General features: G+C 48.7%; 1 protein-coding gene and 1 pseudogene across 1 annotated transcript in view; both read left to right on the top strand.

Annotated features, from left to right (window-relative positions):
- The first annotated feature begins 515 nt into the window (after nucleotides 1–515).
- Nucleotides 516–25605, top strand: part of CUNH15orf39 (chromosome unknown C15orf39 homolog) — a 30776-nt gene continuing 5686 nt past the window's right edge. The window contains exons 1-3 of the mRNA XM_027857261.1: nucleotides 516–524; nucleotides 673–1306; nucleotides 14997–18143. Coding sequence (XP_027713062.1) covers nucleotides 516–524; nucleotides 673–1306; nucleotides 14997–18143 — 3790 coding nt within the window. The remainder of the gene's footprint in view (nucleotides 525–672; nucleotides 1307–14996; nucleotides 18144–25605) is intronic.
- LOC114040257 lies at nucleotides 22629–25522 on the top strand (annotated as a pseudogene).

Genomic DNA, 25605 nt, shown 5'->3' on the forward strand with positions numbered 1-25605 from the left:
GTGTGTGTGTGTGTGTGTGTGTGTGTGTGTGTGTGTGTGTGTGTGTGTGTGTGTGTGTGTGTGTGAGAGAGAGAGAGAGAGAGAGAGAGAGAGAGAGAGTGTGTGTGTGAGAGAGACAGAGAGAGACAGAGAGAGACAGAGAATGCCAACTCTGGGGCCTAATCTATGGTTTCTCCAGCCTAATTTCTAGGAGGAGCTGGTTGTTTTGTGGTGGAGTGGAAAGAGCCCAGGATTAGAAATCAGAACACCTGGATTCTAGTCTCTGCCCTGGCACTATTGTTGTGTGATTTGGGGCAAACCCTTTGCCTTCTCTGGGCCTCAGTTTCCTCCTCTGAAAAATGGGGGAAATGGTCGAGATAATATCTAAGGTCCTTTTTTTAAATAGGTATAGCAGCAGGCTGCAGGGGAGGTTAGGGAGAAGTATCAGGGGTGGGGACCTGAAGGGTCAGGGTAGATTCAGGGACCTGGAGGGCTCAGAGAGAAAGAAAGGGACGAAGAGATATAGGCAAGCGGGAATGGGAGAAGTAAGGGCATGGAGAAGGGGTTGGCAGATTGGTGATTCCTGGGCATCTCCGCAGTAAGCTAACATCATGCAAATGAAATGCAAAACCACATGCAAATCAGCTCCAACTATGGTTTGGCACTCAGGGCTGTCCGGGGCGCCTCCCTCAGAAACGGGATGCAGCGCCCCAGTCCCGAGTAGAGGAGCTAACGGCGGCGGGCAGCAGCCCAGAGCTCCGCCTGCTCCCGCCCCCGCAGCACCCCCTCCTTCTCTCTCCCGCCCTCCCACCCCCGGCCATCCCTGGCAGGGTAGCGGAGGGTGCCTGGGCCAGCTGCGCCCCTGTCTTTCCCTCTGCCTGCCGGCATTCTCACCGCGCCTCCTTGTTGAAGAATCCGCCAATTGTCCTGGGGCCCCGGGTGTTGCCCCCACCCCCCAACCCCCACCCCCGGCCCTCCTCTCTCCTGCCTGCCGGCCCTGCCCTCCTCCCTCCACCCTCCCCGGCCCTCGGCTCCTCCCCGCCCCCTCTGCCCGCCCGGGGACTGCAGACTGCGCCCAGCCGCCGCGGGGAACGGCAGTCTGGGAGGCAGCTCCAGCGGCCCGGATTGCCGTTGAGGTCTGCTCGCGGCTGCGGCCACCCCTCCGGGTGCTCCGGCTCCCTGCTGTTAGGAAGCCCCCGCCTCCCCGGAATCCCCCCCCCTCCTGCGCAGACCACCCTCCTCCCCCGCCCGCGGCTCCTGGAAGATGCCCCAGCGGGCACGCACTCCAACAGGAGGGAGCAGCAGCGAACGAGCCAAAAAGCAACAGGTAAGCGGGCTTCCTTCTCCTGCCGCCGCGCCTCCCCCTCCCCGGCCCGGCCGCCTGGCCCAGTCTAGCCCCCGGCCCCGGCCCTCGAGCTTCCTTCCGGACTCAGTGCGGGCCCTGGCAGAAAAGTTAGGCTGACTTGACTTCCCATTCTACTGGCCTGGGCTGGGGAGACCGAGGACCCCCCCTTCTTTTCCCCCCACTGGCGAGCCGTGCGCAGGGCTCTGGGGAGCACCCTTACCCCGCAGCCCCCTCTCCATCCCCCCCATCCCGACGGCGGAAGGACTGGGATGGCTGTCTCAGGGTCTTGGCGGGGGAATGGGGAGCCCCCTCCAGCAGAGAGGCGGCCGTGAGAGGTGGGGGGTGGGGGTTATGTTATGTTACACATTATTGCATCAGGTCGCCTGCCCAGGGGACGCAAGGCTGGGCCGTAGTGGACAACCTGAGCAGGCAGGGTTTTGGGGTGTCGGTGGGGAGTGGTGAACAGGGCCAGCAGAGAGCCAGCACCGCGCTCCCAGTGACTGGCCGAGAAGTTCGGGAGCCCGGGGGAGGGGAGGGGGGCAGCGCGAAAGAGGGATTTAGCCCCTGCCGGGCTTTCTGCTTCTCTCTTGGGATGGCTGACCTGCCAACTGCCGGGGATGGGGGGCGAAGGGTCTAGCCATGTGGCCTTAGGAAGAAGCTGATTTCGGGGTACCCTCTCCCAGCGCCCTGTCCTGAGGCCTTGTATCTATGGGCCAGTCGGATCACATACTGTCCGCCCCCCCCCCCCCCCCCCCCCCCGCCCCCCCCCCCCGCTCCTCCCCACCCCACCCCCCAGCAGTAGCCAGTGATTGGGCTTCCTGGGACTTAGGAGAGCAGGGAACCGGCCGGCCTGCCGGCAGCGAGCAAGCGAAAACGACCCAGGGTCTGAGGGGCAGAAGCTGGCAGGCCGGGCCACCAGTGGGCCTAGGGCGCCTGGTAACCCCTTGGGCCCAGAGAGTGACGCCGGATGGGTGCATTTCTAGGCCAGGGACAGAAACCAGGGCCCAATACCTGCGTGAGCATGTCCAAGCGTGCATCTTGTGTATGTGCGTGCACTTGTGCATGTGTGTTTACTGCTGTGGATATATGAGTAAGCCCACACGTGCGCTTGTGGGTTTGCTTTTCCGACGGCGGGTCTTCCTGAAGGCTGCGGCCCACAGCAGCTCTTCAGTCAGCCTTGTGTCAGCCGATCCGTGTTCGAGAGCATTTCTTTTGCTGGGGACCGACGCCTCGGCATGGATGGATGTAGAGCTTGTGCGCCCCGCCCCTCGTAGGGACCCGCAAGTGGGTGGTGGTGCTACTGGGGTATGGATCACAAGTTCCTGGACCCCTTGACCCAGGAACCTGCTGCTCCAGATAAAAGAGCCTCGGATGGGGGGTGGGGGGTGGGGAGGTGGGGGGAGGGGAGCACAGTGTTCCTGCCTCGGTTGAGATGAAATGAAAGGCTGTCTTTGTGCTGTCTCTGTGTGAGGCCCCAGTGCCCTGGAAGGAGACACCAAAGTCACGAGTGACTGGGGTGGAGCAGGCCTGAGGCCATTTTAGGCCCCCTTCAACTCAGAACTGGGGAGTAGCCTGCTCGAGGTGTTGAAGGGGGATGATCCAGACGGTTCCAGGCTGGCAGTGGAAGGACCATGCACCTGGAGGAAGCTACTGGTGGGCACCATTGGTACTGCTGTGAGAGAAGGAAAAGAAGCAAGAGAAAGGCTATGGTTTTGGCCCTTCCTGCCGCCCTCTTTCCACAGTTAAATGGGAGACTCCACCTTGGCTGCCATTGGCAGTAACTTTTCTTAAAATGTTGAAATGGAAGGGACCAGAAAGATAGTATAGTCCAGGGGATTCAACAGACACCACCTCCATCATGAGCTTGGATGGAGAGAAATTACATCTTTCTATTCGCTATGTTCCCTTTAGCACATAGTAGGCCTTTAACAAGTGCTTGTTGACTTATTGATTTGACACTAACCTTTGGTTTCCTTTGTTTTCCCATATATTTTATTATATGCATTTAAAAACATTCTGTGATAAAGTCCATAGTCCTCCCCAGACTGCTAAAGGAGCCCCTGATCAAAAAAAGGTTAAGCACCCCCAATCTAGTCTAACCCCCTTATTTTACCAAGAAGGAAACCAAGACCCAAAGAAAGGAGCTAACCTACCCAAGGTCATACCTTGGAATGAGTAGTAGAGTTTGAGTTAGACCCAGGTCGCTGGACTTTGATTTGAAGATTTGACTTTATCCAGACAGGACCTTTTCCTTCCATTGTTGGAGTTCCCAATCTTTTTCAATCCAGGACTCTTGACCTCCAATAAACCTGTATGAGTTTGTCATATCAATACATGTAAATCAAATATCAATTAATTTCTATGGGATAATAGTTATTTGCCAAAAACTGGGAGTATGTGTTCCCCAGTTTGGGAATGCCTGCTTTATGGGATGATCTTTTGTTTAGAGCCATTTTTTAACAGGTATTTGGAGGGGTTTGGGGGAGAGCTCGAGCAAGTCACTGGTTTCACTCCACCATCTTGGCTCCGCCCTCCTATGGGATGATCTTTTGGCTCCATATTGGGAGAGTGAGGTAAAGAAGGGGTGTCTAGCCTTCAGGACAGTACTGACTGGCCTTCGCTGCCATCCTCCCCAAATCTAGGGAGCCCTGGCCATTTCTCTCCCTCATCCCCTCCCCACCAGGACACTCTGCACCTGGGGTCCCTACAGGCATCAGAAGAGAAAGGACTAGGATGTCTCCAAATTAGAGAATTAGAGCTCTGTCCCCTTTCCCTGGACTGAGACTGGGGTCCTGCTTTGGGAAAACAGCAGTCCAAGTGACAAAACTGTGCTTAGAGCTCCCCCTGCAGGAACTTCCAGACCTGTCCTTGAGATCCTTTCCCAGGAGCATTGGCAAGGAGTAGAGTACTTGATCCTTTGAATAACTGTGGGATTCCTAGGCTCTAGGAATGAGTGGGTGTCTCCTCACACCGTCCTGCCTCAGAATGAAATGAGCTCTGCTGTTTTTTTCTGGGTTTGAGTGCGTGTGTGTGTTTTTGAGGGAATGGGGGATAGGACCTGGGAACTGTGATTTCATCTGCAGAGAACTCCCGGTATCTGGCATAACTCTAGCCTTGGAAAGGTGCCCAGGGGACACGGAGAGTTTAAGACACTTGTCCGTGAACGTGTAGATAATGTGTGTGCCAGGCAGGGCCTGAATAGAGGGCTTCCTGTTGGCTGAGACCTTCAGGCTACCCCTACTGCTTGAATGAAGGAGGCTGAAGAAATCCTTCATCCGGCCTTTCCATCTTCAAAGTGAGATGCCAGGAAAGAAAGTTACCTGTTAACCTTTTCACTGACAATCTAAGGCCATCCCATTTATCCTGTCTTTTTCCCTACCCCACATTTACCAACTGACCCCAGGAAGGAGACCCAAAATGACTAGCCTCTAGTCCTTGGACAATCAGTCCAATCCAATTTAATAAGCATTTTTTTTTTTTTTAGGCAATTGGGGTTAAGTGACTTGCCTGGGGTCACACAGCTAGTGTCAAGTGTTTGGTCTGAGGCCGGATTTGAACTCAGGTCCTCTTGACATCAGGGCTGGTGCTGTATCCACTGTGCCACCTAGCTGTGCCCAATAATAAGCATTTCTTTATTAATGGGCAGGTAGATAACTCAGTGGATAGAGTAGTAAACTTGGAGGCAGGGAAAGGTGAGTTCAAATCCTTCCTTGAACACTTAGTAGCTATGGGATGATAGGCAATCAAATAACATCTTTCAACTCTTTTCCTCATCTGTAAAATGGGGCTGATAATACCTCCTGTCTCCTAGGGTGCATGGATAAAAATGAGATAATATGTAAAGGACTATGTGAATGATAGCTGCTATTCAAAGTGCCTACCATGTGTAAGGCATTGACCATATTAAGACAAAATGGAAGAGGGAGGCAGGTCTCAGCCCTCAATGAACTTGTATCCTCCTTGGGGGGGTATGACATGTAAATAGAGAAGTATAGATACGATCGTTTGAGTAGGGAGCCAGAACTAAGGGGATGGGACTTCCCAGAGGAGGCAGCCAATGGCACATGAGATGAGCCTTGAACAAAGCTGGGGATGGAAAGAGGAGTGGGAGTGCGTTCTAGATTGGGGGGAGGGGCAACGTAAACAATATTCTGGAGTCCTGAACGTTCAGGAGAACAGCAAATAGATACCCCTTTAAAGGGAAGGAATGTCCAATAAGCTACTTGAAGAAATCTAGTGCTCTCCTGCCTCCAAATGCACACCTCTTCAGAGGTATGGGTAGAGAGTGGTCAAGCAAGTAGGGACAGGTGCTCTTTTGTGGATGGATGGGAGAGTTCTTGGTGCAGTTCTTCCCTTTCCTCTGTTTGGGGGTCAGGAAAGAGCCTTTGAAGTTATCAGGGAATTCTATGAGATTCACTTAGGAATGCTCCCTTCTCTTCCCCACACTCCCAAGGGGAGAAGTGCTCACAATCTGAAGCAGACTCTTTCCCTTTAGGGAAAATGGCACCTCACCCACCCCTGCTCCTCTTCCCTAACTTAATCTGATAGTCCCTGAAGAAGCTAGGTGGCCCAGGGGAGCCAGGTCAGGCCTGGTTCAGAGCGTGGGGTGAGGTGGGGGGTGGAGAATGACAGGGACAGGAAGAAAGGATGCACCTGGGGAGGTAAATACCCAGGCCTACTAGAAGGGAAAGGGGGCATTCCAAATCCTTGGCCCTTTGCCCAATGCAGGGACGTGCCAAATTGTTTGATATTGGGGGTAGTTATTTAACAGGTTGGGCTGGCTCTGCCTCTATTCCCTGAGCTCCCCCTCCTCTGAGGGAAACCCTAGCTTTACAAGCTCTTTAGTAGGAAGGGGGATTCCCAGAGAGACCAGGTTAATTAGGTGCTACTGAGTTGAAACTCTTGAAAGCTCCTTGGCTGGGGGCCTTACTTGGTTCCTATTCTGTAGTCTATGGGTACAGGGCCTGAACATGCAGGGAGAGAGAGAGGCACTTCTCCCATCCATCCTCCACGATCCTTCCCTGCCCCTCTTACTTCTTCAGAGCAAACTCACCCATTTCTTCTTCCCACCTCCCACCCCATTAAGCACCGAAAGCATTGGAGGATTCAGTCCTGCTGGGTTTCTTTCCCTGTAGGCCTGGCCAGCATTAACCTTTGCCCTAGAAAGACTTGACCTCTCTTTAGAGTGGAGGAGGTCATCTGAGCTTCCAGCTTGAGGGTGGGCTCGGTGAGATGAAGATTAGGGGAGACCTTCCCCCCAAGGAGTTGTAGAGAGAATTTAAGCAGGTGGGAGACCAGCATCACTCTGGATCCTGGCTCTGGATCTGGAAAAGCCCCCAGAAGCTACCTAGCCCACCCAGCTGAGGAAAATGGAGTTAGAGAGATTGAATAAATTATTCCAGGTCGCACAAGTAGTAAGCATTAGAAGTGGGTTTTGAATTCTCTGGTTGCAAAGCTGATTGTTTCTTCTTTCTTCCTTTCTTTCTCTTTTCTCTTTTCTTTTTCTTTCCTTCTCTTTCTATCAGCTAATTTTTAAAAAAAAATTATCACACATTTTTTTCTCCCCCCCCCCCCCCCCCAAAAAGAAAAAGAAAATCCTTGCAACAAATTAGCATAGTCAAGCAAAATAAATTCCCATGTTGGCCAAGGCCCCAAACATGTCTCACTGGGCTTTGTCAGTCAGTCCTTCACCTCTGTCAGCAGCTGGGGGGCATTCTTCTTCATCGTCTATCCCTGGGAATCATGGGTCGTGGTTGTGTTGGTCTTTCAAAGTTGTTAATTGTTTACAATATTGAGGTTATAGTATAAATCCGTCCTTTGGGTTCCACTCTCTTCCCTTTGGCCAGTGCACCTGCTGTGGTCTTTACTGTCTATACTGCCTCTCTTGAGGGCTAAGCTGAGGAGCTGAACTGCTCCAGAAGTCCTAGCTCCTCCCCTCCACCAAAAGGTCAGAGCAGACTGACTATACAATCACTATTCTCAGGAGGAAGTAGGCATAACACACACCTTCCTAGCTCCTGGGCCCAGAGTCTCTTACTCCCCCACAGTGCCACCAAGAGAGTTCCCATGAATGGAGGCTATGCAGGAAGGGGGAGACAGTGCTTCAAGAGGCTCTGACAATTGGCCTTGAGCATCCCTGGCCTTCCTTCGCATTTCCTGGCCAAAACCACTTCAGCAAAGGCCTGATGTGGCTGCAGGCCATTGGTGGCTAAGAGGGGTTTCCCCTTCAGGTGCCAGTCATGCTCTTGGGGCTGGCATATCTAAGGGCCTTTGTGACATGAACTGGAGTGCGGAGATGATTCATATCTCCTGGAAAGGAAACCAGATGTGTGAGTTCCCTGCCTTCCGCTTAGGTAGGAGTCAGAAGATAGAACCCTAGGGCAGAGGTGACACTGTGTTGAGTCACTGCCCTGTGAAGGGCAAGAATCTGTTCTTTCCTCTCTATTGCCACTAGACCTCTAACAACTCCAGATGGGATAGCACTCTGCCTAGCTGGCTTAGGGCCTCATTGCCTCTTCACCTTCCATTCACCCAGATAAATGTTAACTCTTCAATCATGTCATTGTAATTTGGGCACAGTAGCTGGCACAGAAATTGAGACTAGATCTGTGATTTCCTTGGTGTGAGGAACTCCCAAGTGAGAAATGCCACTTACCAGTTCAGGTGGGCACCAATTTAATCGTAGTAGACTAGACCTCTAAGAAGTTACATGACTTTGCCAGGGTAAGCATGTATGTGTCAAGAGTTAGGATCTGAACTCATCTCTTCCTGGCTTGGAAGCCAGTTGTATCCACTAAGCCATACTGCCTCTAACATAATAAATGGATTCGGTTTTGGGTGTGAATTCATTATCTTTCCCCTAAGACCCTCCTCTCTTCCTCACTTGTCCTAAGGGTACCACCATCCTCACACCCCTCAGGCTCACAACCTGAATGTCCTCACTCTTCATTCTCTCTCCCCACCCTAACCCCCCATATCTAATCAGTTGCCAAGATCTGTCTGTACTACCATATTAACATCTCTTCTATATACCCCCTTTCTTCTCTGACTCTGCTACCAGCCTGCTTCAGGCTGTCATCACTTCATGCCCAGACTCACAGTCTGCTGGCTGGCCACCGGTCTCTCTCCACGCAGCTGCTAAAGTGGTTTTCCTAAAGTGCAAGTCTGATCATGTTCCTCCCTCTACTCAGTAATCTTCAGTGGCTCCCTATCACCTCTAGAATCAAATGTACAATCTTCTTTCATTCAAAGCTCTTTATAACTTGCCTTCTCTCATCTTTCCAGTCTTCTTATACTTTAGACCACCCCCCCCCCTTCCCTTAGCCCCATGTACTCTGTAATCTAGTGACTTGGACAAGATGCTAAGATGTTCCCAGCCCTGGAATGCTCACCTCACCTCCTCACCTCAGCCTTCTTGCTTCAAGTCCCAGCTAAAATCCCACTTTCTTCTAGAAGCCTTTGCCAATCCTCCTTCAATCAATCAATTAGCATTCACTGAGAGCTTTTATGTGCCATGCATGAAAGAAGGGCAAAAAAACAGTCTATGCTTTTCAAGGAGCTCACGATGCAACGGGGCAGACAACATGCAAGCGATTATGTACAGACAGTCTAAGTGTAGGATCCAATGGGGGCCTTCTCAGAGAGAAGGCCCTAAGATTAAGGAAGACCAGGAAAAAGGGGCTTCTTCTTAAGCTGAGACTTGAAGGAAGTCAGGGAAGCCAGAAGAGGAGGGAGAGGACTCCAGGCCTGGGACACAGCCAGGGAAAATGCCTGGAGCCAAGAGATAGAGGGTCCTGCCCAAGGCCCAGCTAGGAGACCACTGACTGCTCAGTCTTCAAAGAGGAGGTTTAAGAAGACTGAAAGGCAGGAAAGGGCTTTCAAAGTCAAACAGAGGCTTTTCTATTTGATCCTGGAGGCAGTAGGGAGCCACTGTGATTTACTGAGTAGGGGGATGACATGGTCAGACTTACTTTTTAGTAGAGGATGGACTGGAGTGGGGAGAGACTTGTGGTATAGGAGGACAGCCAGAGGCTAACACAACAGTCCAGGTATGAGGTGAGTGTCAGTCAAGCCAGTCAATAAACATTAAGTACATGTGCTAGGCACTGTGCTAAGCATTGGAAATAAAAATACAGATAAAACCCAAGACAGTCTGCCCTCAAGTAGCTTTCCATCTAAAGAGTGAACATGACCCACAAGGAGCTAAAGAGGGGAGGGCAGGTCCCCATCATGGGGACACAAAGTCCCACAGCAACGTAGCCTGGGGAGAAGACTGGGCTGAGCCCCCTCCTTAAATGGAGGGCCTGAAGCCCATTGTCTTATTTCCAGTCAGAGGGGGAAAGGGGACATACAAGAGAGATGAGAAGGTAGAAAGATGGATATGGATATGAGGGTGTGGGGGAGAGGGAGAAGCTGAGAACAACAGCTAGGTTGTAAGCCTAGGCAACTGAGGGAGGATAGTGCAACTAGATCTCCCAGTGGAGAGAATACTGGACCTAGAGTCAGGAAGACCGAGTTCAAATCCAGCTTCAGACACTAGCTCTGTGATCCTAGGCAAGTCAGTTAACCTCTGCCTGACTCAGTTTCCTCAATTGTAAAAGGGGATCATAATAGTGCCAATCTCAGAGTTGTTGTGAAATAATATTTATAAAATGCTTAAAGGAACCATGCCTGGTGTATATAGTAGGCACTTACTAAATGTTTATTCCCTTCCCCTCCCCTCTGAGATTGTCTCCACTTCTGTTATGTTTTGTCTGTATCTAATTGTTTACACATTGTCTCCCTCATTAGACACTATGCTCCTTGAGAACGGGAACCATTTTTGCCTTTCTTTGTATCCATCACTTAGTATACAGTAGGCATTTAATACATTTTTGCTTACTTGGCACAGCTTTTCATCTGTCTCTGAGCCATTCCCCGTGTCTGGAATGCCCTCTCTCCCCAAGCTTGAGGAATCCCGACTTCCTGCAAGATGCAACTCAATCGTGACTTTTCTTTAATCCCCTTTAAAAAAAAATTCTGATCTTAACAAATATCAACTAATTGGAGCACTTCCATATTCACAGAACAGAGAGGATTATACAGGAAATTATATGGGAAACCGTGACTCTGTTATGTAGGCCAAGCAATTCTTGCTGTTGCCTGTTGACTTGACTTCCCTGCCCTGGACCCTTGGGATCCAAGGCTCTCCCCCAAACTGTAGCTCTCCCCTATGCCCCCCCACTTCCAACTGGGCCTTTCCTCCCGTTCCTCCCTTGCATGAACCCTGTGCTCCAGCCAGACCGGGCCAGTCTCCTCACTGGGCTCCTGAAATCCTCAGGTGGCCTCTCCAAGCCTGCACTGCTCTCTCCCTCCTGAGAGCCTGCTTAATGATTTTGGCTCCCACCACAGAATGAGCCCTTATGTTAGCTTTTTTTTTTTTTAAGGTAATTGGGGTTAAGTGACTTGCCCAGGGTCACACAGCTAGTAAGTGTCAAGTGTTTGATCTGAGGCTGGATTTGAACTCAGGTCCTCCCGACTTCAGAGCCGGTGCTCTATCCACTGCGCCACCTAGTTGCCCCTTACGTTAGCTTTTTAAAGACCAATTCAGTACCCCAAAACTGCACAGGAGAGAAAGAAGCCAGGATGCCTGCTGCCTTCTTATATCAACTAGTGATTCTCTGGGCTGAGCTCAGCTGTCTCTACAAATGCTCTCAATGTCAGTGCCCTGGGACAAAGCCTCATCAGCCTGTCTTAGCTTCTAATCTTTTTTCCCTTGGAACTCCTCTTTTCCTCTGATTTCACCTGTGACAGGTTGTTTTACTTTTATTCATCTGGTTTGGGCATCTTGCCCTAGGTACCTCCACTCCAGCTGCTCTGATGATCAGAAGAGCTGGTGTGCAGCATCATACATTACTGCAGTATTCTCAGTTCTCTCATTTGGGGCACTGAGATGCTGACCAATCCTGGAGGCAGAAAAAGGGACTTCCTCTGTCTGATCTTGAGATTAGAAGCCCCAGATATGCAGCCAACTCAACCTGCCGTTGGGAATGGGATGCCTAGGTCATTTTTTTGTCTTTATCTGCAGCGTTCGGCCCAAAGCCAAGCATTACAGATACTTGATGATTTATTGATAAGTGAAATCCATTGATTAATTCAGTTGATCAATCATAGGATCACCAGTCTTCTTGACTGTCACCATATCTACAACACCACCTAGTGGTGTCTCAACAAAATGAAAATCCTGATGCTTAAAAAAGATTTTTCTTGATGGAGCATGGAACTTTTTAGTGTAAAACAAAAAAGCTTTTGTCTCTTAGGCTTGAAAGAGTATAAATTTAGAGCTGGAAGGAACCTGGGAGGCCATCAAACCCCACCACCCCATTTTGGGATACCTTGTTTAGGCAAAAAGGGGTGAGAAGTTAAGTTACTTCCCTGGGTCACATAGTTAATGACTCTCTGAGGAGGATTTGAACCCACCTTTTCTTGATTCCCAGGACTAATGACTTATCTACTACAACCACACTGTAGTTTTAAAGGCTGACGACCAGGAAGGGATCAACAAACATTTACAAAGTGCTTAATTCATCATGCAACTTAGCTAAGCAATTATTAAATGCCTTCTGTGTACAGATGCTCTCTGATTAAGGGAGACACAGTTTAGTCATATAGTTTAGTGAGAATTGTTTGCAGGATCCCAAAAAGCAGTAGAAGCAACATGTGGAAATGGCAGAGAGGCAATTTCAGACTGGATAAATAATAAAAAAAACTTTCTAGTAATTATAAATATCCTGTAGTATAATAGACTACCTCAGTAATAATAGTTAACATTTTTATGGCACTTAATCATGGGAGGTAGGGACAATTATGATCCCCATTTTACAGGTGAGGAAACTGAGGCAGATAGCAGTTAAGTGACTTGCTCAGGTCACACAGCTGGTAAGGGTCTGTTATTGATCTTCCTTCCTCCAGGCATAGCACTCTATCCACTGTGCCACCATGAAAAAAGGTTTTCCTATCCCTGGAGTTCTACAGTTAATGATCTCCAAAGTGGGTGGGTGGTCAGCTAGTCAAAGAGTGGGAGCATGGTCAGTAGCCACACAGGCAGCTTTCCAATACACATGGTCTCCCCTTGTAGCTCTAGAACTAGGAAAAGGCTAATGACTCCTGTGGGACCCTGTTGAGCCCCATTCTCAGAGTAAACCCCAAAATTAAACTGACTGGGGACATCCTCCTGTTTATGACTGATAAAGACCAAGTGTCTTAAACCAGACACTATCTTGATTAATGGCATTTCTCTTATCTTGTCATTTTATGGACACTATCCTATTATGACACTGTCTTCATGTTATAACATTCCCTTGTTTATGGCTGACAGAAACCAGACATCCTGGGGGCACTCTCTTGTTCTATGGAAACTATAATTTTGGCTGACAAAAGACACAGGCATCCTGAGTCAGGGGGGGAGGGAACACTTCCTTGCTACATGGGTATATAATCTGTGCAGCCTGGCCCCAAAGTGAGCTCATTTCCAAATGAAATTTGGAAAGAGAATTTTGAAATTTGAGAGAAATAAACATGCACATACAGCCTAATTTGTTCATCTCCTCACTCTCCCCTAAATCGAGTCAGTTGTCCAATTTTCTCATTACTACCTTGGCTCAGAGGATAGAACACACACAGGGCTGGGAATCAAGAAGATCCATCTTCCTGAGTTCAAATCCAGCCTCGGGACACTGATTAGCTGTGTGACCCAGGCCAAGTCATTTAACCCTGTTTGCCTCAGTTTCCTCATCTGTAAAATGAGCTGGAGAAGGAAGTGGCAAACCACTCCAGTATTTTTGCCAAGAAAGCCCCAAATGGGGTCAGGAAGAGTCAAACAACGTGCAACAACATGTTGAACAGCTCCACAACCCATTTCTTGTGTCCATTGCCTTCTCTCTAGTACCTTAGTTCATTCCCGCCTCATCTTCCACCTCCAGATTGGCCTCTCTGCCTCTGCTCTTCCCATCCCATCTTCCCCAAAACTGCCAAAGTGGTTTTCTTAGCCTGAGCTCTCACGGTGTCACATCCCTATTCAAAAAATTCCAGTTATTCTAGGATCAAAGCTTATTTCATCGTTACATCGTCCTTTTTTATTTCTATTTTTGTGTCTTCTGATGTACGTATTTATTAATACAGTTGTGTGTGTGTGTGTGTGTGTGTAGTATAACTAAGTACACCTATACCTTAGAGGGGGGTGTGCAGAAAAGTTTTACTGCTTAGGGCACGCCATCAAAAAAGTTTGGAGACAGATGTTTTTTAAGCAATGGCTCCATGGTCCTTGGGGGATTCCTTCTTTTTTTTTTTTTTTTTTTGTGAGGCATTGGGGTTAGGTGACTTGCCCAGAGTCACACAGCTAGTGAATGTTAAGTGTCTGAGGCTGGATTTGAACTCAGGTTCTCCTGACTCCAAAGCCGGTGCTCTATCCACTACACCACCTGGCTGCCCCACACTTATATTTGAAGTGGATTAAATGACCTCTGAGGACCAACCCTGATGCTTCTGTGCTAAGGGCAGAGACTCTTTCTTGGGAACTGGCCCATACAGAGAAGCCTAGTCTGGGCTGTAGAATATCTGGGTTCTAGTTCTGACTCTGACACCCAATCCCCGTGTGACTTTGATTGACATCGATAAGTATTGCCCTCTTTTTGCCTCCTTTTTAATGAAAGACAAGTATCTGTAGACCCAATGCCCTCCAGGAGCTTACAATCTCTTGGGAGAAGATAACACATAAAGGGAAGCTGATGGGGGTGGGGCACCAGAGGGGGTACTCAGGGAGGGGGGGAGTGATATTGGTGGAGTTGAACCAAACCAAGCCTCTGATGGGAAATGAAGTTGAAGGAGGTGGCGGAGCTTAATTACTTCTTTCCTCTTCCCCACACCTGACTCCCATAGCTGCTCTTGCCAGAATAGCCAATAACTGGCAGAAAAGTAGCTGCCCATCGACTTGGGAACAGACAAACACATAGTGATGTGTGAATGGAATGGCATTTCCCTGGGCCAGAAGAAGTGGTGACTGACAGATTTGTAGAGCCTTGGGTAGAATTAATTGTGTGCATTTATGCAGAGCAGGTTAATTGATCACAATGGTGTGAAAAGGGTCCTTCAACATGCTAACCTGGGGTCCACGAAATTTTTTTAAAATTTTGATAACTACATGGTTATCTTGTTAATCCTACTTATTTTACTTGATTTATTTAAAATCCTGGTTCCGAGAAGGGATCCTTGGCTTCACCAGAGGGCCAAAGGGTTCCATGACCCCTCTCCCCAAAGAGTCCCTAAGTTCCAACTCTGACATTCTACCCCACCCAGTGACTGACTCACCTGCTAGGTTCACAGCGGGGGCTCGGGAAATACTTATTGATGGCAATAGTAATAGCGCGTATTTGCAAAATGCTTAACATTATCTTTTGATCCTATCATTCCCATTTTACAGATGAGGAAATTGAGTCTGAAAGTGTGTAAGTGACTTGTCAGGGTCACTTACAGGGTCAGCCAGGGTTCAAACTCAAGTATTCCTGTCTTCAGTCCAAGCCCAATGCATTGTCCACGACACCTCTGACTTGCCCATGGTGAAGTAGGCGTGTTCCCCCATTTGGTAGAATGAACTTCTGATAGCCCCTGACCATTGTCTCCGTTCTTTCTCTTTCAGAGCGGCTGGTCCTCAGTAGGCTTAGGCCCTACGCAGTGATGACAGGAAAGCGGCCACCTGGGCCTCTGGACCCCGTGATATACAATAAGTTGGCCCTCCTCGAGGCAGATGCTGGGCACAGGCAACCCGTGGGGGTCTGCAAGTCAGGATCCCTGCCCGGCCCGGGCAATGAGGGCCACTTGGGTTACAAGGGAACATATTTCACCTACCCCGTGGGGAGCCCCGAAGTGGGCCACGACAGTTTGGCTGGATGGAATCCCCACGTGTCCTATGGGGGTGTCGTGGCTGGGCAGTCCCTGAGGGCAGACAGCATGCTCATGAACTGTCTGTTGTACCAGCGGGACGCGGAGAGCGTTCAGCCAGTGGAGAAAGGCCGAGACCATGCGATGAGGAATCTGCTTCTGGCCCAAGAGAAGTGGGCAGGACATCTGGACCACCGTGACCCCCTGCTGCAGGCTACCCGGGCTTCTCCATACCTGGGCATGAAGGGGCCAGGGCCACCGGGTTGTGCCCCGCTGGCAGCACCCAAGCCTATATATCGGAACCCTGTGTGTTACATGGATCCAGGCTATGGGCCGCCGTCATGTTTGGCACTGGGGACCCCAGGGGCCGAGAGTGGGACCAAGAGGCCACTGGACATGGACTGGACAGTTGCTGCACCTTTGTTGCCTCAAGGAAACTCCCACTGCTCACTGGCCTCAGCACCCAGCAAGAGTCAGCACCTGGAGGCCACCTTCCTCCCTTTGCCTCAGACCGGGGCACCAGGCAAGGAGTCTGTGGCCAACCTTTCTTCCTACCAGGTGGCCTTGGACAAGTACCGTGCCATCCGGAGTGCCCTCTTCCTAGACTCCAAATATCCTCCACCATACGGAGGGCACAAGAAAGCAGCTGAGGGGCTCCCAGGCTCCTGGACGAAGCTGCCACAACCCCCAGTGCCCACCTACCAGGAGCGGGCACCCTCCCACTACCCCCTAGCACTGCATGAGCAGCCTCTGCTGTACCCACCAGGATATCCACCCCCAGAGAAGCCAAACAGCTCTGTGCTTTCTCTGCAATCTCCCAACCCCTACAAGGGTTTCAACTATAGGGGAAGTGGGCTACCCGGGACCTACCCACAGCAGCAGACAGCCCGCGGGCCCTGTGTCCCCTCCTCCAAGCTGGAAGGCTGTGCCTATCCCACAGGCCCCATTCAGGTGAGCTCACCTGGCCTGAAAGCTGGGACAGCTGCCTCCCATGAACCTGAGCCGCCACCTACCCCCAAGTGCCAGCTGGACTTCATCCCTCAGACGCCAGGTTATGCCTTTGCCCCTCGGGACAACCTGTCCCTTTACGGTCCGGCCCTGGGGGCTGGAGGGGTGTCACCCGCCCGGGATGCTCCCCGGGGCAAGCTGGGAGCCAATCAGCACAGTGCATTCCAACTTGTGTGTCCGCACGCAGGAAGTGGAGGGCCAAACCCAAATACTGGTTCCCAAAGGGAGGCCTCTTGTCCCGTCTCCCACCCTGCAAAGGCCGAGAAGCCCAGGCAAGAATCGGAGGACAAGAAGTGGTTGTATAGCTTTGGTAAGGAAAAAGCCAGACCCAGGCCTGGGGTGGAAGAGCCTTCCCCTACACCTATCGTCATTCCAGACAGCCCTGCCCCCAGGACTCCACCTGGCAGCGGTTCCCGGAATCCGCCACCTTCGCCCAGGGAGCACCCGCAAGGCCTCAGGCAGACCGAGGGCACTGCGCCCCCCTGCTCCCCACCCATGCCCATCATCAACAACGTCTTCAGCTTGGCGCCCTACAGGGACTACCTGGACAATCGATGTGAGAAAATGCCTGACCTCCCCCTGCCCAAGGCCCAGTCCCTCAGCACCGCATGCTCCCTGGGGCCTTGCCCAGCCGCAGATCCTGAGGCATTCAGTGAGCTGCCCAAGGAAGCAGAGGGCAAGGATGGGCGTGGTGAGGAGGGCGAGGTACTACTTCTTCCTCCATGTGGGGAGCCCCAAGTGGAGCCCGGGACTGTTGCTAGCAGCCAATGCCCACCCAAGGAGGAGGTGGCGCTGGATTTGAGCCTCAAGAAACAGTTGGCTGAGCTTTCCAAGGGAGCTCTAAATCAGGGGTTGCCCACTGATCCTGTGCCATCTTCAGAAACTCACCAGGCTGTCCAGGAGGAGCAGCCCAGGCTGCCTGCTCCCCCTCCCCTGGTACCCGCCATGGTCGAGACTGCCCCAAGGACTAGCTTCCACAGTTCCGTGGCCTTCATGTTCCGCAAGTTCAAGATCCTCCGGCCAGCGCCTCCCCCTACCATTGCCCCTGCCCCTGCCCCTGTACCTGTCCCTGCCCCTGCCCCTGCTCCTGCTCTTGCCCCTGTCCCTGTACCTCCCCCTGTACCTGCTCCTGCCCCTACCCCTGTCCCTGTCCCTGTCCCTGCTCCTGCCCAGTCAGCCAGCCTCCAGCTCCTCACCCAGCCCTTGCAGGTAACCTGCTTCAATGTGACTCTGCCAGAGCCTACGCCCCCCGCGCCTCCTGTCGCATCTGAGCCAGCCCCCGCTGTAGGCAAGGCCGGCAGGGGCCCAGAGGCTGCTCCCACCCAAGTGGGCAGCACTGAGCAACATTTCACAGGCCTCCACATGTCCCTGTGTGATGCCATCTCCGGCTTTGTGGCCCACACCTCACCAGAAAGGCTCCGGGAATGGCTGGAGGAGGCTGAAGAGAGCCCATCTCTCCCACTGCCTCCGTCGTCCTCCCCAGCCAAGGGCCAGGGCAGGCCCCGAGTGGCTGAGGGACGGGCCCGAGACACGTGGCTGAGCTGTGTGGGTGTGAAGGGGCTCTTAGCAGAGCTGCTGGCCCAGCTGGAGACATTCCTCTTCACCCACAAGTGTCCCTTTCCCCACGTGGTGCGTGCTGGAGCTATCTTTGTGCCCATCTACCTTGTCAAGGAGAAGCTGTTCCCCCGCTTACCGGGGCCCTCAGTGGACCACGTGCTCCAGGAGCACCGGGTCGAGCTACGCCCTACCACACTGTCAGAGGAGCGGGCACTACGGGACTGTGCCCTCGACGGCTGCACCTCCCGCATGCTTAAGCTCCTGGCCCTCCGGCAGCTCCCAGACATCTACCCAGACCTGCTGGGCCTACAGTGGCGCGACTGCATCCGGAGACAGCTTGGTAAGGACCTCCTTTCCTCACCTCCTCTCCACCCCCTGACCCTGGTTTTCTCCCCTCTCCTCCTAGTATTTAGCCTCAGCTCCGACATTGCCAAATTGGGTGACCTTGGGCTAATCACCTCCACCTTCCTGAGCCCCATCCCCTTCCTTTGGTTGACTCATTGAATACCCAACCTCTTAAGAGCCATAGAAGCTCCTGGTATGAGAAGGGTGGGGATGCCAAACTCTGCTTAGGTTGATCTCATGTGGCTAGAGAGACACAGAGTCCAGCTGCCTCCATCCAGCTTGGTGGCCAAGTTTCCCCCAGGGCCCACCCCCTTCTGGCCTCAGTCCCTCTTTCCATCTTGTTGGAGAAGGCTGGGTGTTCTGACTACACACCATACTGCATGTACCCCAGCCCTAACCCCATCCATTCTGACCAAGCTGCCAGAATCTGGGGACCAAAAAAAAGTTTAAGAAAAGAAATAAAATCAAATCAAGTTAATATACAGATAGAAAGAAACTAGAAGATCCTTGAAGGCAGGGACCGTTTGAGGTTTGTCTTTGTATTTCTCCCCTGTGTGCCTGGCCCAGAGGAGCTTAATCAGTGTTTATTGTTTAGGAGGTCACCAGGCGGTATAGTGGAAAAGACACTTGACTCAAAGAATTCAAGGCTGGACTTAGCAGCTGTATGACCCAGGGAGAGTTGCTTATGATGCTCAATTTCATTTGTAAACTGAGAAGGTTGGATTTAGATGGCATCTAAGGTCCCTTTCAACTCTGGCTACACTCCTGAGAAACCTGCCTGACCCCAAGCTTTAGAGATGACGGAAGTGTGCTCTGAGAAACAACTAACATCCTAACATTTGGATAAGCTCCGGTCCCTCCCTTCATGAAGCTTACAGTCTATCAGGAGAAGATGCTAACACAAGTAGCTGCAATAACTCAATATTACATTTAAGTACGTTAGAGTGTCATAGATTCAACAGGTAAGAGGTCAGAGGGGGAAATTCATTACCCTCTCTACCTTGTCAGTTTCAGTGGCTGTTAATGCCCTGTCTCACCAAACTGACCCATTCAAGCTCCCTGTTCATTGAAAGAGCTAGAAAGGTGGATATTGGTAAGGTCCAGCGAACATTTCAACCGGATGCTGACTCTATCCACTGCACTTGTGGTCCTGAAGCAAAGAATGAACCGTTATTTTCAGGTTGACTTCTACCTTCAGAGCAGTGGTCTTCCACGTTGGCATGGATCCATGCCTGAAGGGTGACTCCTTGACTTCTGCCCTAAGAGCAGGAGTCTTCCATCTTGGCATAGACCTGTATCTGAAGGGTAACTCCTTGACTTCTGCCCTCAGAGCAGTGGTCTTCCACCTTGGCATGGACCCATACCTGAAGGGTGACTCCTGATTGAATGAGCCTGAGAGAGAGCAAGGTGCTGCTGAAAGGGAATGTCCAAGTCAGGATGTCCTGGCTTTAGCAATCCCTTGCCATGTGAATTTCACTTTCACTTTTCTGAGACTAGGTGTTCTTACCTTTAAAATGGGGCTAATAAGAAATATGCAAGTCTTTTAATTAATTTATTATGCAAATCACCAGTGCTCCATGCCTTAATTGATGGTTTCTTGAGTTGCTATGGCTAGAAAAGTTCACCAAAGAGACAGGAGAGCCCTGGCTCATTCTGTGACCTCTTAGGCAAGTCATTGGGTCTCAGTTTTCTCATCTGCCAAATGGGGATAGTAATCCCAGCCTTGCTTACCTCCTGGAGCACTTCTAATGATCAAGACAAGTAATCAAGATAGGTAACTGGGGTGGGAGGTAGGGGGCTTAAAAATAGTAAGCTGTTCTATAGAAGTGCTATTGGTTATTATAGGCTACCCAATAAGGCATTCACAGTAGGGAGAGAGGGTTGTGGATGAGAACCCCAGGGAGGGGTTTGGTAAGAGAGTGACTGAACATTGTACCTACTTCCCCACCTCCCAGTGACCTAAAAAACCCTTGGATCTGTTCCTGAAGCTGGGGGTAGGGAAGGGGATTGGGGCACATGAGCCAGATTGACTTAAAATAATCTATAGGAAATCCCTCTTTAATTTGGATTCTATACTGAGTCACCTCCATAATACTGGCAAATGAATGTGGTAAATCTATGACTCCCTGTGTTATTCTTTACTTGATATTAATGATCAAAAGGTCATTAAAAATGTTATCTCTGTTTTATCTTTAAGGAAATCTTGCATAATTTTGAAATATGCCTGGAAGCTACTTCATGAAGGGGGCAGAATTTTACTGAATCAAATGCTTTTTTAATAGTCAAAAATAGTATAGATCTTGTATTCTTTTTCATCTTCCAATCTCATGATTATATAATTGTCAAAACAATAAACCTAAAACCTAGTTGTTTACCCTGCTATCACTTTCCAAGTTAAAAGTTCCCATTCCTTGACCAGGCATCAAGGGGCCTTGTCGGTCTGCTACCACCCTATCACCTTTCTAGTTTCATGTCTTATTATCACATTTCACACACTCCCTGTTCTTGACAAATTGATTCCCCAAACATACTATCACACCCTACTACTGCCACCACATATTTGCTCAGGCTTTCCCTTATACCTAGCATGTTTTCCTTCCAACTCTTTACCTGTTAAATCTATACCTAGCCTTTAAAGCTTGACTCACCTGCCAACTGCCTCCATGAAGCCTTCTAGGATCAGTAGTCAATAATACTACACACACACACACACACACACACACACACACTGCTGTTTTGTCTCTGTTGCGCTTATATAATAGCGTATATCATAGTATCACAGTGTATCTGTATCATAGTTATGTAATAGTATGTATATATGTTTTAAAAAAAAACCATCAGACTACAGTGATTTATCCAAGGAATCATTCATGGTGATCAAGTGATCGAGGAGAGTTATACTAGGGATGCACAGATAATTCGATGTTAGGAAAATAATCCACATAGTTAATGTATCATGTTGGTGTCTTATTCTCTTGTTAGTCTATAAGCCCCATGAGGACAGGAGACCAGTGTCTGTTATAATCATTGTGTCCTTCCCCTTCTACCCCCAGTGCCTAGCACAGTGACCCTCCTCACACACACACACAATAGGTGCTTAATTAATGTTTGTTGAGTTTGTTTTGTTGAACTTGCTTACCTAATCTTAGTGTACATGAAGCCTGCAGATGCTGTAGAGTCCCCAAGAGAAGGACTTACAATTATGATTCATCCAGTTCATTGATCAGAAACTCGAGTGCCCCCTAACGGCTGTCATTGCTAAGACAGTGGTTCTACAAGTGTGATGTAGGGAGCTTTCCAGCACCCATGAAGTCCAAACTTATTTTCATGCTAAGACATTTTAATGTCTATAACAAAGTAAATATTTATAGATATAACTCACTTCATTGGGCCTCAGTTTTCTTATCTAGCAAATGGAGATAATAATCCCTCCCCTACCTTGCCTACCTCCTAGAGCACTTCTGAGGATCAAGCTAGATAATGAGTATGTGGGGCAGAACCTTGAGGTGTTCTGTAGAAGTGCTATGCTGTTGGTTATTACAGACTGCCTTTAACCAGCAAAAGCTCTTTGGGTGGGGTCCTCAACAGTTTTTAGGAGTATAAAGGGACCTTGAGACCAAAAGTTTTTAGAATTGCTGTGCTGAGGAAATCAAAAAGATATGTTTTTAAAAAAACTATCAGACTACAGTGATTTATCCAAGAAATCATTCATGGTGATCAAGTGATTGAGGAAAGTTATACTAGGAATGCAAAGATGATTGATATTAGGAAAACAGTCAGCATAGTTAATCATATTAAAAGTTAAAACATTTAAAAGTATATGATCATCGCAATAGATCCAGAAAAGGCCTTTGACAAAGTACAGCACTGTTTTATACTAAAAACCCTACAAAGTTTAAGCATAGAGTGACCTTTTAGAAAACGTAAAAAGTATCTAAAAGCAAAAGCAGACATCATATGCAATGGGGATATACTAGAACCTTTCCAGTAAATTATGGGAGTGAAGCAAGGATGCTCATGCTCCCCACTATTTGATATAGTTCTGGAAATGCTAGCAATAAGACAAGAGAAAGGAATTAAGGGAATAAAGATAGGTAAAGAGAAGAAAAAGCCATCCCTGTTTGCTGCTGATATGATGATTTACTTGGAAAACCCTGGGGAATCAGCCAAGATACTGAGAAAATTAAAAGCTTCAGCAAAGTTGCAGGCTACAAAATCCTCAAATCAACAGCATTTCCATATAATAATAAAAATGCAAGAAGCAATAATAGAAAGGAAAATTCCATTCCAAACAACATGCATACAACATGCATAAATATCTGGAGACCACCTTCCCAAAGCACACAAAAGACTTATATAGGTTGAATTGCAAAGTGGTCCTTAGAGAAATAAAGAGCAACCTAAATAGCTGGAAAAATATTCAATGTTCATGGCTAGGCCATGAAAATATAATAAAAATAAGAATATTATCAAAATTAGTTTATGGTTTTAATCCTAAACCAGTCAAATTGCCAAGGGATTGCTTTATGGAACTAAATGATAATTTATCTGGAAAAACAAAAGATCTAGAATATAAAATGAAATGATGAAATGAAGGAAGGATAAAGGGGGATGGGAGATCTCGAACTTATAAAGCGGCGGTCATCATAGTATTGGTGAAAGAATAGAGAGATGAATGAAACAGACCAGACGAGGGAGGTTCAGAACAATTCAGAGCTCAATAATCCAGTGTTTAATAAAGTGGGAAAATAAATTACCTAGGAAATAATTCCCCTTTTGATTAAAAAAAACTGCCGGGAAAACTGGAAAGCAGTCAGGCAGAAATTAGGCTTAGACTACCATGTGGGGTGTCAGCCACACTCCACAATACATTCTTCATGGATATGTGACCTTAATCTTAAAGATAAGTCTCTTTTTAAAATTTGGAGAAACCAATCATATACCTCTCACATATATGAGTAAGAGATGTATTCTTAACCAAACAAAGAGAAACAATTACAAAAGGTTAAAAAGATAACTTTGCTTACTTGAAACCAAAAATCCTTTGCTCAGACAATATTAATGCACCTAGAATAAGAAGGGAAATGGCCAAATTGGGTGGTGGTGGTGGGGGAATCTTTGTTCTCTGATCTCAGTATCTGACCTCGTGTCCAAAATGGCCACCATCAGCGATGAGAGACGTTGTTAAGTAGGACTTTGTGAGGTGGCGGGATTCTGACTTTCTCAGGAAACCTTTTGAATAAGAACAAGTTTATTTCAATAAATGAAGGAGAATAAAGAAAATTCCAGCCCTACAGTTAACTTCGGCAAACCTGGACCACCCAAAACCATGCTGGTATTGGGATAAAAAAGACTTGGCTCATACACCTTCACAGTTAGGACTGGATTCAACTAATGAAGCCCAGTACTGCTGAGAGGGTGCCAGGTTCATCTTTGATGTAGGAACACGTTTGGGACTACACTATGATACCCTGGCTACTGGAATAATTTATTTTCATTGCTTCTATATGTTTCATTCCTTTAAACAATTCCCAAGATATGTGACAGGAGCGTGCTGTCTCTTTTTGGCCGGGAAAGTAGAAGAAACTCCTAAAAAATGTAAAAGATATTATCAAAACAGCTCGTAGTTTATTAAATGATGTGCAGTTTGGACAGTTTGGCAATGACCCAAAGGAAGAAGTTATGTTTCTGGAGAGGATCTTATTACAGACCGTGAAGTTTGATTTGCAAGTGGAACATCCCTCCTAGTTCCTCCTGAAATATGCCAAACAGCTCAAAGGTGATAAAAACAAAATTCAGAAATTGGTTCAAATGGCATGGATATTTGTAAATGACAGCTTGTGTACTACATTATCACTACAGTGGGAACCTGAGATCATAGCAGTAGCAGTCACGTACTTGGCAGGTCATTTATGCAAATTTGAAATACAGGAATGGACATCAAAACCAATGTACAGGAGATGATGGGAACAGTTTGTTCAAGATGTGCCTGTTGATGTACTAGAACACATTTGCCACCAGATCCTGGATCTCTATTCACAAAGAAAACAGCAGATGCCTCATACTCCTCATCAATTGCAGCAACCACCATCTCTTCAGTCAGCACCTCAAGTGGCCTCAGTACAACAGTCACAGCAATCTCCAAAGTTCCAAACAGTCACAGCCACAGCAGAGTCAGCAGACAGCACAGCAGCGGCAGTAAGCACAACAGTCTAAGAAACCATTTCCTCAGCCTAGCCCTCCCAGGCAGGTTAAACGATCAGTGGTTGTTTCACCCAAGGGAGACGAGACAGCAGAACCACCACCATCTAAAATCCCCCAAATTGAGATCACACACCCACCAATTCTACCTGTACATCCACCTCCAGAACGTAAGCCAACCCTCACAACTGCAATTTCAATGGGAGACGGCAAGCAGACCGGCACAGTGGAGGCTGGAGATCTACCAAAAGTCCTGATTCCTCCTCCAGTCATCCTGCCCCTGTACATCAGCCCCCCCCCCTTCCCCCCCCCCCCCCCCCCCCCCACCACCTTCCAGCTGCATTACTGGAATGTCAACTACAAATTTCTACATGTCAGGAGAGGGTTATCAAACTCTGCAATCCACGATGAAGACAGAAGGACCAGCCTATGGGACTCTGCCTCCAGCATATGGACCACCCACTCACTTGCCATACCATCCTCACGTATATCCTCCTAACTCTCCACCACCTGTCCTGCCTCTCCCAGCATCATTTCTACCACCCAACTTTCCATCTCCATTATTGCCTCCAACTCAGGCTGTTCCTCCCCACCCTCCTCTAGGGCTTGGGGTGCTACCTGCCAGTTACCCTCCTCCAGCTGTGCCCCCAGGTGGGCAAACCCCAGTGCCACCTCCCATCCCCCCACCTGGCCTGCCTCCTGTGGGAGGATTGGGACGTGCAGCTTGGATGAGATAACATGATGCCTCTTTTCCCCCTCACCCCTTTTTTAAAATCAAAAACCAATTTTTTTCATTTTTTTTAAAATTCACTTACTTTTAAAGTATAGTTTAAATGGCAAAATAGTTGAACAACAGGGTACCTTGTATATTGCTGCACAGCTACAGTACAGAAAGGGAATGGAATGGCGCACTTGAACTCTAAGGGGCCTTCTATAGTATGGCTTCTCGTATAGCTATTGCAAAGTCAATTGTAATCTAACTTTATACACTTGATGAATTTAAAGTCAGTTGTTACTGCACTGGATTACTTTATACTAGTGAACGTGTTAACCAGCCATATTGGCTCAATAGTTATCTGTAAGGAGTAAATTTCCTTTTAAAAATCAGTGCCTGATTTTACTGAGATATAAGTTTTAAATAATCCAGTATCATCTAAAGCCAAAACTCTATTTTCCTTCAGTAATATTCTCCAGTGATATATGACACTGTTAGAGTTTCTTGGTTTAACTGGTATTATCAGTCCTTTAATTTTAAA

The sequence above is a fragment of the Vombatus ursinus genome, unplaced genomic scaffold, assembly GCF_900497805.2.
Source record: "Vombatus ursinus unplaced genomic scaffold, bare-nosed wombat genome assembly UNPS02000749.1, whole genome shotgun sequence".
Lineage (NCBI taxonomy): Eukaryota > Metazoa > Chordata > Mammalia > Diprotodontia > Vombatidae > Vombatus > Vombatus ursinus.